The sequence below is a fragment of the Micropterus salmoides genome, unplaced genomic scaffold, assembly GCF_014851395.1.
Source record: "Micropterus salmoides isolate LMB-PRFRI ecotype aquatic unplaced genomic scaffold, ASM1485139v1 Ms_hic_scaffold_4, whole genome shotgun sequence".
Lineage (NCBI taxonomy): Eukaryota > Metazoa > Chordata > Actinopteri > Centrarchiformes > Centrarchidae > Micropterus > Micropterus salmoides.
In genome coordinates, this window is record NW_024043372.1 from 16,690,006 (window position 1) to 16,704,268 (window position 14,263).

A 14,263-nucleotide genomic window follows, 5' to 3' on the forward strand; every position below is an offset into this window, starting at 1 on the left:
CAGCTTCTTCTTTCTCACTGTACTGAAAGAGGCTCCATGTCTTTGGCTCTGTCTGACACACAAGTGAACGTGCAGCCAGTGTTTTATTTTGTCCTGAGTGAGGTATGTTTTCTTTGTGCATGTTATTTCATCAGGAATTTCTCAACCCTGCAGGAAGCATATAGAATATATTCATTAAGTACTGTACATATAATTTTACTGGTTCTGACAAAGAAGAAGATGAAGGGTTCTGCTTGTTTACCTCTAAAACTGCATCTTTGAGTGGTGAGAGTTAACTTAAGCTGAAATCCAAACCTCTGCTTGGCCGGTCGTAACTCGGAAACTGCCGCAACCACAAGAAATGTTTTGGTTGTTTCATACTTTACAGATGGAAAATATGCTCATGAACAATTTCTCAGACAGACTGTATTATTTCTCTCCACGCAGAGTGTCCTGCAATACCTCAGCTGGCTCCAGTGGCTGCTGATATGAACATTTCCAGATTCTCTGCTTAAATACGGACTCTTGATCATAGCAGTAGACTGTAAAAGAATAACTAAAACCAAAGTGACATTATAAATCCAGAGTGGTTTATTGGTTTATCAACTGGCAGGATTGCCAAAGCACCATAATAAACAAACTGAGCAATAACCCGCCTTTATATATTTGAATGGCAGCAAGATGCATTCAGGAACAGTGGTATTAAAGCATGAGTAAACAATTCAAACAGAACATAACATCTTCATGAAAAGGGTTTAATACATCTTCAAGCAAAAGCACAACTTAAACAGCAGCCTTCAAACTTTGCAAGTAATGTGCTAAACTTTTTACGGCTGGCTGTAATTCTCTGGGAACAGAGTTTGAAATGAATCATATACGGGCCACACCGACTGTAACACACTGAGAGATGGGGGAAGGGCAGTGGGACACACACTGCATCCATAAACAGGGATTAGAGATGAACACGCAGATACTCGCTTACTTCCATCTGAAATGCCAGCCAGCCAGCATTGTGCTGCTGCTGCTATGCTATGCTATGCTATGCACGTGCATTTGTGTGTGTGTGTGTGGGGGTGATCATGTGGTGGGTGGACATGTGGAGGAACAAATCAGCTTTGAGTAGTTGATCTGGAACAAAGTGGCTCAGGAAGCAAGCAGAGCTGTGATTTTATTCCCTAATGTTCGTGAACAACATTTATAATCGGGGGGTTTAGAGAGCACAGGTTAGGAAGGACAGGCAGATTTAGAGGGACTCTTACATTGAAAAACAACCAGGAGGTAGAGACAGATAGATAGACAGTAAACTCACACTGAAACAGTAAAGTATAGCTCAGCTCAAACAAATGTGGAAAAGCAGGAAAAATGACCTGAAATAATCTCATGCGAGAGCCACGGGTTGGATCACAACAAATGTTACTTTCCTCCTCCTTTCCACAAACACGTATCTAACTTTAAACAATCACAACAAGCAGGCACAGTCGCATGACCAACATTTTCACAAGTGTTACTTTCAACAGGAAGAGGAGGATGGATTTCACTCATTAGTGCGGCAACACAGTAAATCTGTCCAACAGATTTCTGTGGGCGAGCAGAGGGGGCTATGGTCATAATAGCTCGTGGCAGCAGAAATGTGTGGCCTGAACCACATGATAACTATGATGAGGACAATAGTGAGACTTCACTAAAGGTCATATGACTGCACTGCTTAAGAAATTTTCACCTCGGGGAGAAGTATCCTAAACAACGTGATGCAACACTTTTCTGGTATTCAGTGTAACAAACCGGAGCCTTTTTCACAGTACTATTTGTCTATCTCAGTCACTTGACAAGAGCAAAGGAACAATTAATTGCCAGGAAGGGGGAAAAAAGTACTCGCTCAAGTACAGCAAAGAAGTGGCTTTTCAGCTGGAAGAAGATCAAGTAAAAGAAGGGTACCAAGGAGCTTTGGTCCCAGTCCCATTTTTCCCCCAGAGTGCTTCAAAAAGAGCAGAACAAACTGCTGCAGAATGTTAACCACACTTTGCCAAATATTAACATGGCGCTACAGCATAGTCTTACTTACATTAAGAAAAATAAAACAGCTAAACTCCATACAGTATTCACATATTTTAGCTCAGTGCATAATGGATTTGTCTTCCATTTCTTTCTGTCAAATCTATTCAAGTCCATATAGAAAACTCACTACAGCATTGAAGCGTCACAGACAATGAATGCTTGTGTTTAGAATTGGTACTCAATTGGTCTTGGCATCAGAATGTCCCCAGCCAGCGCCTTCCTTATTAAGTAACAGAACAGACACTTTTTACATGTGGGGGGGGGGGGGCTGCAGGCGGTTTCTGGGGGCTTAACTGCTCCCATCAGCATTCATGTGACTGTCAGTGGCAGTGCTAGAGGCTTAAACCATGCAAAGACATTTAGACATTGTTGTAATAAAAACAAAACAACTGGATCTGAAAACACAGGATATTCTTTCTTTGTGTGAAAATAGTAACATTACTCAATGTAGGAAGATCTACATCTTGCATCATACAAAACATCTGATAGGCTGAGATCCTTCTAGGGTACCTTCACACTGTAACAATCAAACAATGACTTCTGAGTAGTCAGTTTTCTTGACCTTTAGACAGACACAAAACAAACCACAGTACTTTCTTTACTTTTGACCTTGTCACAAAAATCTTGCGTGTGTGTATTTTGACCCTTTTCCAGTCGAAACAGAGTGATTGGCTGGGACAAAGGGATCATTAAAAATGTGGGTTTTGACTTCCAAGGAAACTAAAAACTTGAGGAGTGGAGAGGGGTCATTGGATGGTGGCTTCAAAAATCTACCTACTGGTTACTTGTCGCAGCAATCACTAAAATTGTTGTTTTCAGAGGTTTGAATATAAAAATACAAGAGATTATAAAATATAATCTTTTGGCATTAACTGTTAAATAGGTAGGTCAAAACACAGAAAATCATCTAACAGGGTGCCATGTTTCCCTTTATTTATTTGTTGGCCATTTCATCCATTATATTCTGTGCGTCACCTCTTTGCGCCTCGTTGCGAAAATTCAGACAGGCAGTGACAGGGGACGCCTATTTTTGAGCACGCTGCCTTGCCAGTTGCTTCATAAAGCAACAGGTTACTGTTGCGATGATCACGATGCCTACAAACAAGGCAGAGGAGACTCCGACAACCAAAGGGATGAGCAGGAGGTCAGCAGCTGGGGAGAGAAAAAATAAAAGGAGGAAGTTGTGATGTAGACTGCCATCTGTAAAAGGATAACACATCAGGATGGGCTGAAAATTAAATCTATCTATGTTTTATTTTAATTCTGTTTTGCATTTTCAAATGGGTAAATGCCAATATTTATACAGTACATTAAAATACAGAAGGGTGTCCTTTGGGAAAAACTGATTTGTTTGGTTCAAAACTATATTCATATAGTACTTTTGACATTCAGGCAGCACACATACTGATGAAAAGCAAGTTAATTGCCTGTCCTGCTGGATTAGCTAAAAGCACAGTTTGATCTGGTGATTCAGTCATCTAGTGCCGGAAACGGAGTCCATTTAGTCTCAATCTAGGATCCAGAGCCATGTAGAACAGAAAGAAGGTCAACAGCTAACTTTTCGATCAGTGCCAACACATGATAATGTAAAGATAACCATGTGCACGGTGCTGGACATATCACTGTAGTGCTTTGACAAATATTTTACAAATACATTGTGGATATATAGACTGTAAATGGATGCCAATAGATAAACAAAGGATATAGAGTAGAATCAATCTACTTATCTCTAACATGTGCAGACATTTCTTTAGATCAAGAGGAAATGCTTGAAATTTACACCTGACATTTACAAAGCTTCCCTCCAGCCTGTCACGTTTTTGATCCCCAGACCACTAGGATAAATCTGGATGAGGAAGGTGAACAGGCAGCACCTCCAATTGGTGCTTAGTAGCCAACAGATTATATTGCAGCTTCCAGATGTGAATGTGTTTAACTGTGAACTGCAAAAACAGTTAATAAACTGTAATAAATTACATATATCCACTAACACTATGATTACTACAACAAAAAAAACAACCTACGAGACTCTTACCTCTAGCATACAGGTACACAGTCACTGCATTTGACTCCGCTTTGGCCCCTGTGTTGTACCAGCCCCCATGTGGGTCCCGCCCCCACGCCTCGGCATGACACGTATACATGCCCTGGTCATCCATTGTTGCTGTGTGGACCCTCAGTCTGTAGCTGACAGCTGACAAGCGGTCGACGCTAACATCACTGCCGTTGGCATAGATCTTTGCAACACCGTCGTACATGAGGGCAGCTACCAGTCTGGGTTTTTCCTCAACAGTGGGCTCTGGTAGAGTGATATCAGATGCTGGACTCTGTCTCTTCTTAGTAACTGGTTCAGGGATTGGCCACCGCAGCCACTGCACCTGTGCCTGGGCGGGACCTGTGGTTGTCACGGTGGCGTTGCAGATCAGGGTGATGGTGCTGCCTCTTTTTAACAGGGGGCCTCGAGGAATCCGAGCTACAGCGGAAACTAGCACATCTGTGAAAGGAAGTGGTACATGTAAAGACTATAGAGGGTAAATAGAACATATGTAACTGTCAGCTTAAGATTTTCATCTTTGTCTTAATAAGGTAATATGTGTTAACCCCAGTTTAGTGAACATGCGTTTATGATATATATAATTAGAACCACTTTGGGCAGTCTACCCATGAACACTGGAATACTATACTAACTTATTATTTATACATGGTGATCTGTTTTCAATTACAATTGCTCAGAAATTTAAAATACACAGAACGATTTATGACTAGAAACAGATTAGTAAAGCTGAAACTGAAATTTGGACAAGTCCTATTCTTTTGGACATTATATATATACACACACACGCACATACATATATATATATATATATACACACACACACACACACACACATATTGTTTTTATTTTTTTTAACTCCTGGCAACTGCAAAACTACCTGGGAATCTCTGATATAGATGAAGCCTGTCTGAAAAAAAGAGTCTGCACTGAGTAGCACCTCTCACCTTTGGTCTTGAGGTTTATGGTGACTCCCTCAGACCTCTGGGTGAGTGTTGCAGGAGTAGACGGTCCAGGGTTTCTTCTTCCAGCGTACACACTCACCATACACCGATACACCCCTGAGTCTAAGGGGCGGGCTGAGAATAGTTTCAAAGAGTACCTCCCCTCTGCCACTTTCTCCATAGATCCCCCACTAGCTCGGCTGAGGTCGTCCCCCCAGCTCACAACACCATCTGGGCTCATTCTGGCCACCTCCACCTTAACGGAAAATACAATGTGTCACTAAGTGTCAGATTGTAATTTGAAATGTGATTTATTCAGGCAATTTACTAAAAACTGTGAATACTTTATATTATTGCCTAACATCATAAAACCATAATGTATTTTTTTTTCATTTCTTGAATGAAAAAGGATGCTGTTTGAAAACCAACCCTTAAGTGTCATTTATCAGAACTTTGCCTGCAGCACTTCAATGCACCACACCTGAAAATATTTCAAATCTATCTGTAATTTCAGCTGAATAACCATGCGACAATGATGTAACTTTGACAGAATATAAATTAGACTCAGCGGTGACTGTGATGGCTAATACCTATCCACACATGCAATTAAATCAATTGACAATTAATCTATTATTATTTAATGAATCTTTTATTCTATAAAAGCAGGCACATTTCAGTTACCTGCAAGCTGTTTCTCATACTGCACTGCTGGACTTTACTGCAAACTCTAATGTCTCTTGACATCATAATTTTGACATGAAATGTTTCATCAGTTCACTCTTTGTTGTTTGCAAAAAAACTGACACATTCACTTACAAACGTAAATATTAACATGTACTTATACTTAAGTTATACTTTGCAGGAGCAAAACAAACACACCAACACCTTGCCCTTTTATATACAATCGCATATCGAGCTATAACCTACCTACAACAAACTATTTTATTCCAAATAAGTCAGCAGAGTGAGAATCAGTACCTCAACTCCTCCGGTCCCAGCTACATCGCTTCTTACAGATCCCCTCTTCATCCACTTAACCAGCAGGCCCGAGCTTACTTCAGATGGCAGCCCCAACACCTCACAGGTCAGGATGAGAGGGGAACCGACCTGCAAGGTCACCTCCCCTCTGGGCGAGGATGTTACACTCATAGACTCCACTGAGGAATAGAAGAGGTAGAGGGAGACAGCTTAGTAAAAGTGAAAGCACTGGAAATCCTCCTTGGTGGAGGGCCTCAAACAAGCACATGGACTGTGTCAGTAAAAGTCTTCACAGGAAGCGATATTTACTGTAAGTATCATTTCTATAGGAAAGTTGGGGGAGGCCTCTCTAGTACATTACATATTTAATGGTCAGGATAAAATGCATAACCCACTTTAATTTGTACTAGAATTTTCTATTATTGCTCTATAAAATAGACATATGTTGATGTATATTCAGAGATACAAATAAAACATAACAGTAGAAGAACATAGCACAAATAAGTATGTGCAGCTTTGTTTAATGAACTGAAAAGGTTTTATATAGTCAGTACTAATACCCTGGTATAATTAGAAGATTCAGGCCCGTTGTGTGAGCGAAGCCTCATTTAACCACAACACTTCTCTAAACACAGATGTGCTCAATAGACATATTATTTATGCAAACAAAGGGAGACATGACAGACAATTGTTTTAGTCAGACAAGAGGAGCAAGAAAATACTGAACTAAAAAGTGTTTGTCAGCGAGTGTTGGAGAAAACAATGCATGCGTTGATGAGATTCAATGCTTCAAGTTCAGCTTAAATTTGACCTAAATAACTTTTTGTTCCACTATTTAGTTACTTAGTGCTAAGAGAGACTAGTAGTATCAGCAACATTAATTAATAAACATATTTATAATAAAAAAAAGATCTACACAAGCTCTTTAGAAGTTAAACTGATCCAAGCAGCAAGTTATCCAGCTGCCCAGCCTGACAGCTATTGACCAAATCCAGCTAAATAATCAACAAGAGAGATGAGCATCAAGCTTGTCAGTCGGGCGGTCTGACAGCCAACATCCTAAAAAGAGAGTAAGTAGAGCTGCAATTACAAAAATTTAAAAAAATTAAAAACTTAATTGCTTAATTCATTCTTCAAGCAAAAATGCAGAAAATGGATAGCTTCAGTTTCTAAAATGTGGGAAAAACTACGACACTGTAGTAAATAGTATAGTATAGTAAAACAAGACATTTGATAAAGTCAACTCGGTTTCTAAGATACTGTGCTAGGAATTGTAAACCATTTCACAGACAGGATTCATCGATTAATCAAGAAAATAAGATTAGATAAGATACTAATCATTTGTTGCAGCCCTAATAGTTAGATGTCCATCCATCCACTCAGCAAGGTAGGAAAAAACGAAGCCAGTACCACCCTGCCATCCAGGCAGCTCATCGGAAATCCAAACACTTCTTCTGACCAAACAGCCAACAAACAAGGAAACAAGCTGACTACAGATGTGTATCCAGTTACAGATTTAATCAGCCTACTCTATCCAGTCACTGCTCAGTCAGCAAATCATACATTCAGTTAGGCTCTATGTAACACAAACATCCAGTCAGGAAATCTGGAAACAGTCCAATGTACTCAACAGCACTAGAAGTCCAGGCCGACTGACGCCAGTGAGAATAAAAGAGTCTTGAGCTGACAAGTAGAACCAAACTTCGGACTTTCTGTTTTTGTTGTCTCTGGTTTATTCTGCAACTAGAGCAGCCAACTTTATTTTATGATAAGTTCCTCAGGGTCGCGGACTACTTCACAAACTGCCTGCTCTACAATTTTATGACTAACCACATCATCTTTAAAATGTATGTTGTTTGAACAATGATCGCAGAACAAAATAATCAGCTGTTGTGCAGTGTGCTTGTTGTAGTGTGACCTTGGCCACCAACAGCACAGTTTCCTGGTTACACCGACCTAGCTGCTGCACAGTCAAGTTGCCAATGTCCAGCGTCCTTTGTGCGATCTTCTGCCATGATCGATCAGGATCCAGAATCCACTGCGAGGCCTCACAGAAATACGAGCCGGTGTCATCTGGCTGCACACCTCTCATCTTCATCACGTATACATCAAGTCCAGCCTCCCCGTTCCTTTTCTCCAGCGTGATCTCTCCGTCGTCGTAACGCTTCTTGTATGAAAGTCCGGGGACGACCCCCAGCATCTTGTCGATGGAGATAATCTCTCTAACGGTGCGGTCCCCTCCTGCTCCACTCTCCAAACCCTCTCCACCACTACGCTTCCCAAACGTGATGGACAGATGGGTGAGCTGCTCCGACTGGATGCCGGCTGAGCATGTTAGAGTTAATTCAGCACCCTCTGGCACGGGCTGGCCAGTGAGTGAGCGGGAATAGCTGATCTGGAGTGTGTCAGGGATCACTGCGGGTGTACAAAGAGATACAGACAGACAATTACATTACATCAAGAGGCTACAGGAGCCAGACGGGAAGAAAATACATGCCAAATTTAATTTCTATTGCCTGTGTGCTGTTTAGATGTTTCTATGTTTAGACCACTAAAGCACATCACGAAATAGGGTTGCTGAGAGTGACGGCAAGCCATTTGCCACCCTTGGCTTTGGGAACTAGCTTTGCCAAAGGAAGGGGGATTAGTTATAATATAATATATATTAGTTATAATGAAGATAACACACTTCAACTGCAAAACTAACACCCAGCATCTTACAGACATAAACTCAGCAGTACACAAAGAAGATGATGATATAGAAGCATAATTGGTAACAATGTGGATGGTGTAAAATTGCCAAAAATATTTTGGATAGCTTGAGCAGATGGACATTCGTAGAAAGAAAGATAAACATAAAGAAGGAGTACAAACTTCAGATATAGTATATCAAGTATGAATAATAGCTTATGCAAAATGTTAAACACATGTCTCGTTCATCTAGCTAATGTAGTGCACACAGTTGCTGATAAAATCTCCTCATATGGTAACCCCCATGACTTGAACATGAATATATTTGGTTTCCACTATATGTCCCAATTAAACTATGATTGTCATCTACAAACCCCCTTTTTCAATTAACAAAAGAATCCAATGTTCAACATTAAATGTAAAATCCACAGGTGAAAATAGCCCCAACAAATGTTATATATATACATATACACATACATATTTATCTACACACACACACACACATATATATATTTATCTACACACACACACACACATATATATATATAACGTTACATATATAAAGCTATATATACAGTATACATCTCACCTTTGACAGGCACTGTTGCGCTGTAGCTACCCTGGTAGGTGCTGTCCGTGCTTGGTGTGTAGCACTCATACTTCCCCTGGTCTTCGGCCCTGAGTCTCTGGATCACCAGCCGGACCTTGTCCCCTGAGTCCCTCTCCACCCTTACCTCCCTGTTGTGCACCCGGGCCTGAAACGGGGCATAAGGGAAGCCATTGTCCCTGGTGGACACCACTCCCATCTGCCTCCCACCAGAGTCATCTCTGTACAGGAACCACTCAAACTCCTGCGTACGTGAGCCTTCGTACCCTGATACGGCACAGGGCAGGGAGAGGGGGAACCCTGCAACGCGGTAGAGGATTCCTGGGGGAAGAGTTACGTCGCGACACACGGTGGTCTGGAGCACTGTGAAAGGCAAATGGAGACAGCAGGAGAAAGATGGTGACAAGTGGGCAGGAAACATTGGAAACAGTAACAATGTCAGTTTCTGTGGGTCACACTCTTGTCTCGCAGCATATTTGGTACATGAAACTCACCAATCAATATCCTGAGCGGATGAATGGCTAACACGGAATCAATACTTTAAATAGCTTAGGAGAAAAAAACAGTAGGGCTTGGGCTGCGCCAGATTCTTCTGGGTATAGTAGCACATTTAATAAATGAAATATAATGAGTTAGTGGGTTTCTTCTTCTCTCATTACTCCATTTAAAGCAACACTAAAACCCTTAAAACTAGTTTATATTGCACTCTTACAAAGAGTGCTACAGTTTCAGTAAGGTTTGCTCAAAGTGGCTCTACCTCCAATTCAGTGAATGGGATTCAGAGATACCAGCTTTGAAAAAAATACTGCTACTGTAAGTTACAATTTGTTTCATTATTGATTAAAATTCCAAATAAATCACTTAATCTGTATATTAAATGTCAGAAAATAGTGACAGGGGCTCTTTTTAATATCCTAAAGCCAAGGCGACATCTTCTATTTGGTAATTTTGTCTGACCAACAGTCCAAAACCGAAATATATTCAGTTTACTGTCAAATAAGACAAAGATAGGCAGCACATCTGCACAACTCGGCAGCTAAAATTAAGTTGTCTTTGGCATTGTTAAATCAATTATCAAAATACTTGCTAACTCATTTTCTGTCCATCACTGATCAAGAAATTATTTCAGCTCTAAAAAAATATTTGACCAACTCAACAGTAACTCAAGTACTCAGTAAGTATCTTTCCCAGAATCAGTTTTCTGGGTACAGTTTTCTCCAGACCTTCTGAAATGTTTTTTGCATCTGCACACTTAGAAGTTCTCCATGAAACTCTTCACAATGTGAATTATTGTGAGTAGCTGTGTTATTATATTATAAAATAAGATGCTGCCATTGAATTATAGAAATTTTTACATTTTCGGTGCCCAAAGCAGCAAACCAAAAGGTCATTACTGCACCTGAAATTGCCAAACTGAAAATTGCACTGAACCTGAGTAAAAAGATTTTATTCGGGCCAAAAGGGGTGTACTCTATCCCTGTCATCTTACTGTACAACAGAAGCCTGGCAACATGGCAGATTTTCAGTGTTCGGGTTGTGAGCAAAAATATTCAGTGCGAGTGCCTCAGGAGGGAGAGCAGCCAGCTTCCAGGTTCAAGCATCATTGTACTTCACTAAGTCTCACTGTCTGGCCACATAAGCCACTTCCCCTAGAACTTCTCTGAAATAGTCACAGGTTCAGACACTCACAGACATTTTGGGATATTTAAATACTGAAATTCTCTAATCATCCACACAGTCACTGAAACTTCTCAGGCTGTTGCTATTCCATCATGATAAGGGTAATTGCCCAAAATATTCACATGCTGATACAGCATCAGTCAAACATTAACAAATATAATTGATAACATTTTAACAGGGGATTTTACCATTTTCCATTTTACCATTTTTACCACATATGCATCACACATTATGAAGTAAATAATTTCATCTTTCTATAGAAGCTTAATTTGATATGTCGTCATCCTTTCCGACTCTGCAGACTTGTAAACAGAAAAGTGGATTTTTCTTTTATTCACAAATTACTTTTATTTCACAGATTGTTTGTATCAAGACCAATTTTCTGGTGATTTTATCAAACTGATAATACACGCCAAATGCTAATAAGAAGGTAAACAACATTAACAAACATTTTAATGGAAGTCCAGTGCAACTATGGAAGTTGTGTAAATTAAAAACTAGGGATTCATTGATCTTTTTTTTCTCCAAATACTGATTGAGATACCTCAACTATTTTCTGAAACTAAGTATCAATACCCCCCACCCCAATTTAAAAGCAGAAAGCAGAAATACTATTATTATTTTATAGGGACATTAACGAAGAAACTGTATTAATTGTGGACTGTTAAAGCTGGGGAATTAAATTTATTTCAGAAGCATTTCTAGTTATATTTGTTTAAATTCTCTTTACATTCTGACAGCAATCACTAAATCAAATGCTCTGACACACAATTTAAAAATGCCAGTAACTGTGGCTGTCGTAATAAGCACGCCCTAACTGCCTGTCTGTTCTCTGCCTGTGCACTCACTGTGTATGAAAAGGTGTTTTGGGGCGTGGCTTTGGAGGGCGGAATGAAGGGAGGGTGTGGGAATTTTGTGCCTTGCGAGATACATACCCTGGCTATAAATAGGGTACACATCTTCAATGTCAGCGGCCTTCCAAGTGATTAAAACTTACAAGTGGTGCCAAAAGCTGAGAAATAAACTATCTCAAAATGCAAATGAGTTGCGATGAAGCCGACATCCCAGTCAACAAACATACACCCACAAACTGAGACTGAACAGAAGGATCAACCTTTAAACAACACACTCTTTCACCTAAAACTGTTAAAGACCTGAACAACTAGAAATACTAGAAGGGTGCGTTTTGGCACTCCCCACCTGTGTGTGTGTGTGTGTGTGTGTGTGTGTGTGTGTGTGTGTGTGTGTGTGTGTGTGTCAGACATAAAAACAACTGGAGCTTTCTCACAGGCTGAGCCACGGCTGGATAACAACACGCACATAGATAATAACATAGGAGACTAGTGGGAGGCTTAAGCGGATCAAGTCCTAATTAACATTGGGCTCGGACTGAGAGGGCTGGGGGACACCACGGCTTGTGACAATGCTCAATACTGTCTGGATTATATACTCTGCAACATGGATGGAGACCCAAAGAACCAACAAAGACCTGCATGTTGGGCCACAGACTGATTCCCCCTGACCCCATGGAACCCCGTCTATGTGGTTATTAGATATGATTCATAGAATTATTATTAGTGTGAGCAGGGAGGTAAAACTGTGTTGCTCAGTCTGATATGTTCTCTCTCTGTTTAAAATGTTAGGTGAAAACTATGTTTTTGAAATATAATTTTTTTTATTTTAGCTTTATGGCCTACATCTATATCTGCTTGTCTGGGTTGAGCCTCCTATAAGTGTTACACTAAAATAAAGTCTTATTTAAAATCTTAAGCACCGTGGAATTATTTGGTTATCTCACCATATTTCCCTCCGCAAAAACTACTACTACTGTCTACTGTCACTCTTCAACATATATATGTAGGATTGTATACTGTATTGCCACTTCAATCATAGCTGACAGGAATTTGCTTTGGTGAGGTAATGTAAAACAAAACCAAGAGGACATAAGACAACCACACTGGGAGATTAAACAAGTGGTGAAGACATGAAATCAACTTAAGGCATTATAAATAGTAAAATTAAATAATAGGTGAAACTAGTGTTTCTATAGTGCTGTACAATAAAACAACTAGGGACTGTGTAAATACCATTACAGTGACATACTGATGTTTTGCTTTGGACTTCCTAGATGCCACCAGGAACTCCTTTTAATGGCCAAAAGGACATGTTTCTCTAACACCACTGCCTCAACATTCATCAAATAGCCTGTGTGTGGTTTATGTTTGATAGCAGGCTGTCCCATCGATCACTTCTGCATATAGGTTTCATAGTGGGCTATGCCATCAGTCACTTCTGCATTTATATTGTAGACAATAAAATGATTTACAGACCACAAGAATGTGTGAAATGCTGTGTCCCAGTAGATGACCCACGTGGATACAAGTAGCGTTACAGGCCAAAGACTGGCAGCCCAAATAATGAAGATAAAGCTGAGTGTTGCCACATTAATAGTCTGACTGATGGGCATGGAGAAACAATCATGCAAATGCATCTCCATGAGACAGATGGCGAGGCGGTTTTAGTCATTGTGTGCAGAGCAGACAGGTACAAGGCAGACGCGGCTGCACTCACCCCCGTGTAGAAATACGAATAATGCTGTTTTCATCGAAGCCATCACGGTCCTCATCTTCTCCCCCGACGTCCAGATGGATTATAGTGACTCAGATTTCTCTCTCCGTGTTCCTCTGCTCGTTTATCGCCGATCATAGTTCAGCCCACCGTGGAGACGAAGTGTCTGGGGACGAAACGACAGACATGACCGGATTATGTGTGAGGGGAGAATAAATGATAACGTGCAACGATGTAGCAGTGCACACCGATTTACAGAGAGAGAGAGAGAGGAGATTTAGCGCCATTAGCCATTCAGCTAACTGCACATATTAGAAGACGAAAAATTTTGCAAAGCTGTGAATTTAATCACCTTTTTCATGCACCGTCGCATCTCAGTCAACACATCCACTGCTCCATAAAATCCCGGGTTGGTTTTAGATTATACCGCCTCGACAGACATACCGCCCAGTCATGGAGTGGTTGGCATCACTTTGGTGTTGGTGTGTGTGTGTGTGTGTGTGTGTGTGTAACAAAAACAAGGGAGGAGCATGCATGCAAAAAGGGCCCCAAGACGACGCTTTGAACCAATGATAATAGGGTGTTGTAAAGAGGTTACATATAAACATCAAACCGCAAGGGGGCACCAGAGAAAAACACACAGTCCGAGCTGAATAGCCTACAGCAGTGGCTCTCAAACCTTTTCATGTCAAGGACCCCTGACACATA

The 14,263-nt window shown here is 40.6% G+C and overlaps 1 protein-coding gene across 1 annotated transcript; it reads right to left on the reverse strand.

The window, feature by feature from the left end:
• Nucleotides 1-547: 547 nt before the first annotated feature.
• igsf8 (immunoglobulin superfamily, member 8) lies at nucleotides 548-14,058 on the reverse strand. The gene is made up of 8 exons (XM_038695614.1): nucleotides 13,908-14,058; nucleotides 13,559-13,721; nucleotides 9,290-9,670; nucleotides 7,966-8,424; nucleotides 6,010-6,188; nucleotides 5,035-5,287; nucleotides 4,070-4,528; nucleotides 548-3,186 (listed from the first exon to the last, which is right to left on the reverse strand). Exons 2-8 carry the CDS (start codon nucleotides 13,611-13,613, stop codon nucleotides 3,059-3,061), a joined length of 1,914 nt encoding a protein of 637 aa, XP_038551542.1. The 5' UTR covers nucleotides 13,614-13,721; nucleotides 13,908-14,058; the 3' UTR covers nucleotides 548-3,058.
• Nucleotides 14,059-14,263: the final 205 nt, after the last annotated feature.

Coding starts and splice junctions, on each gene's coding strand:
- igsf8 (XM_038695614.1), bottom strand. CDS start 13,613: ATGAGGACCGTGATGGCTTCGATGAAAACAGCATTATTCGTATTTCTA. Junction 9,671..13,558: donor ATTCGTATTTCTACACGGGG/GTGAGTGCAGCC, acceptor TGCCTTTCACAG/TGCTCCAGACCACCGTGTGT. Junction 5,288..6,009: donor CTGGGACCGGAGGAGTTGAG/GTACTGATTCTC, acceptor TTTTCCGTTAAG/GTGGAGGTGGCCAGAATGAG.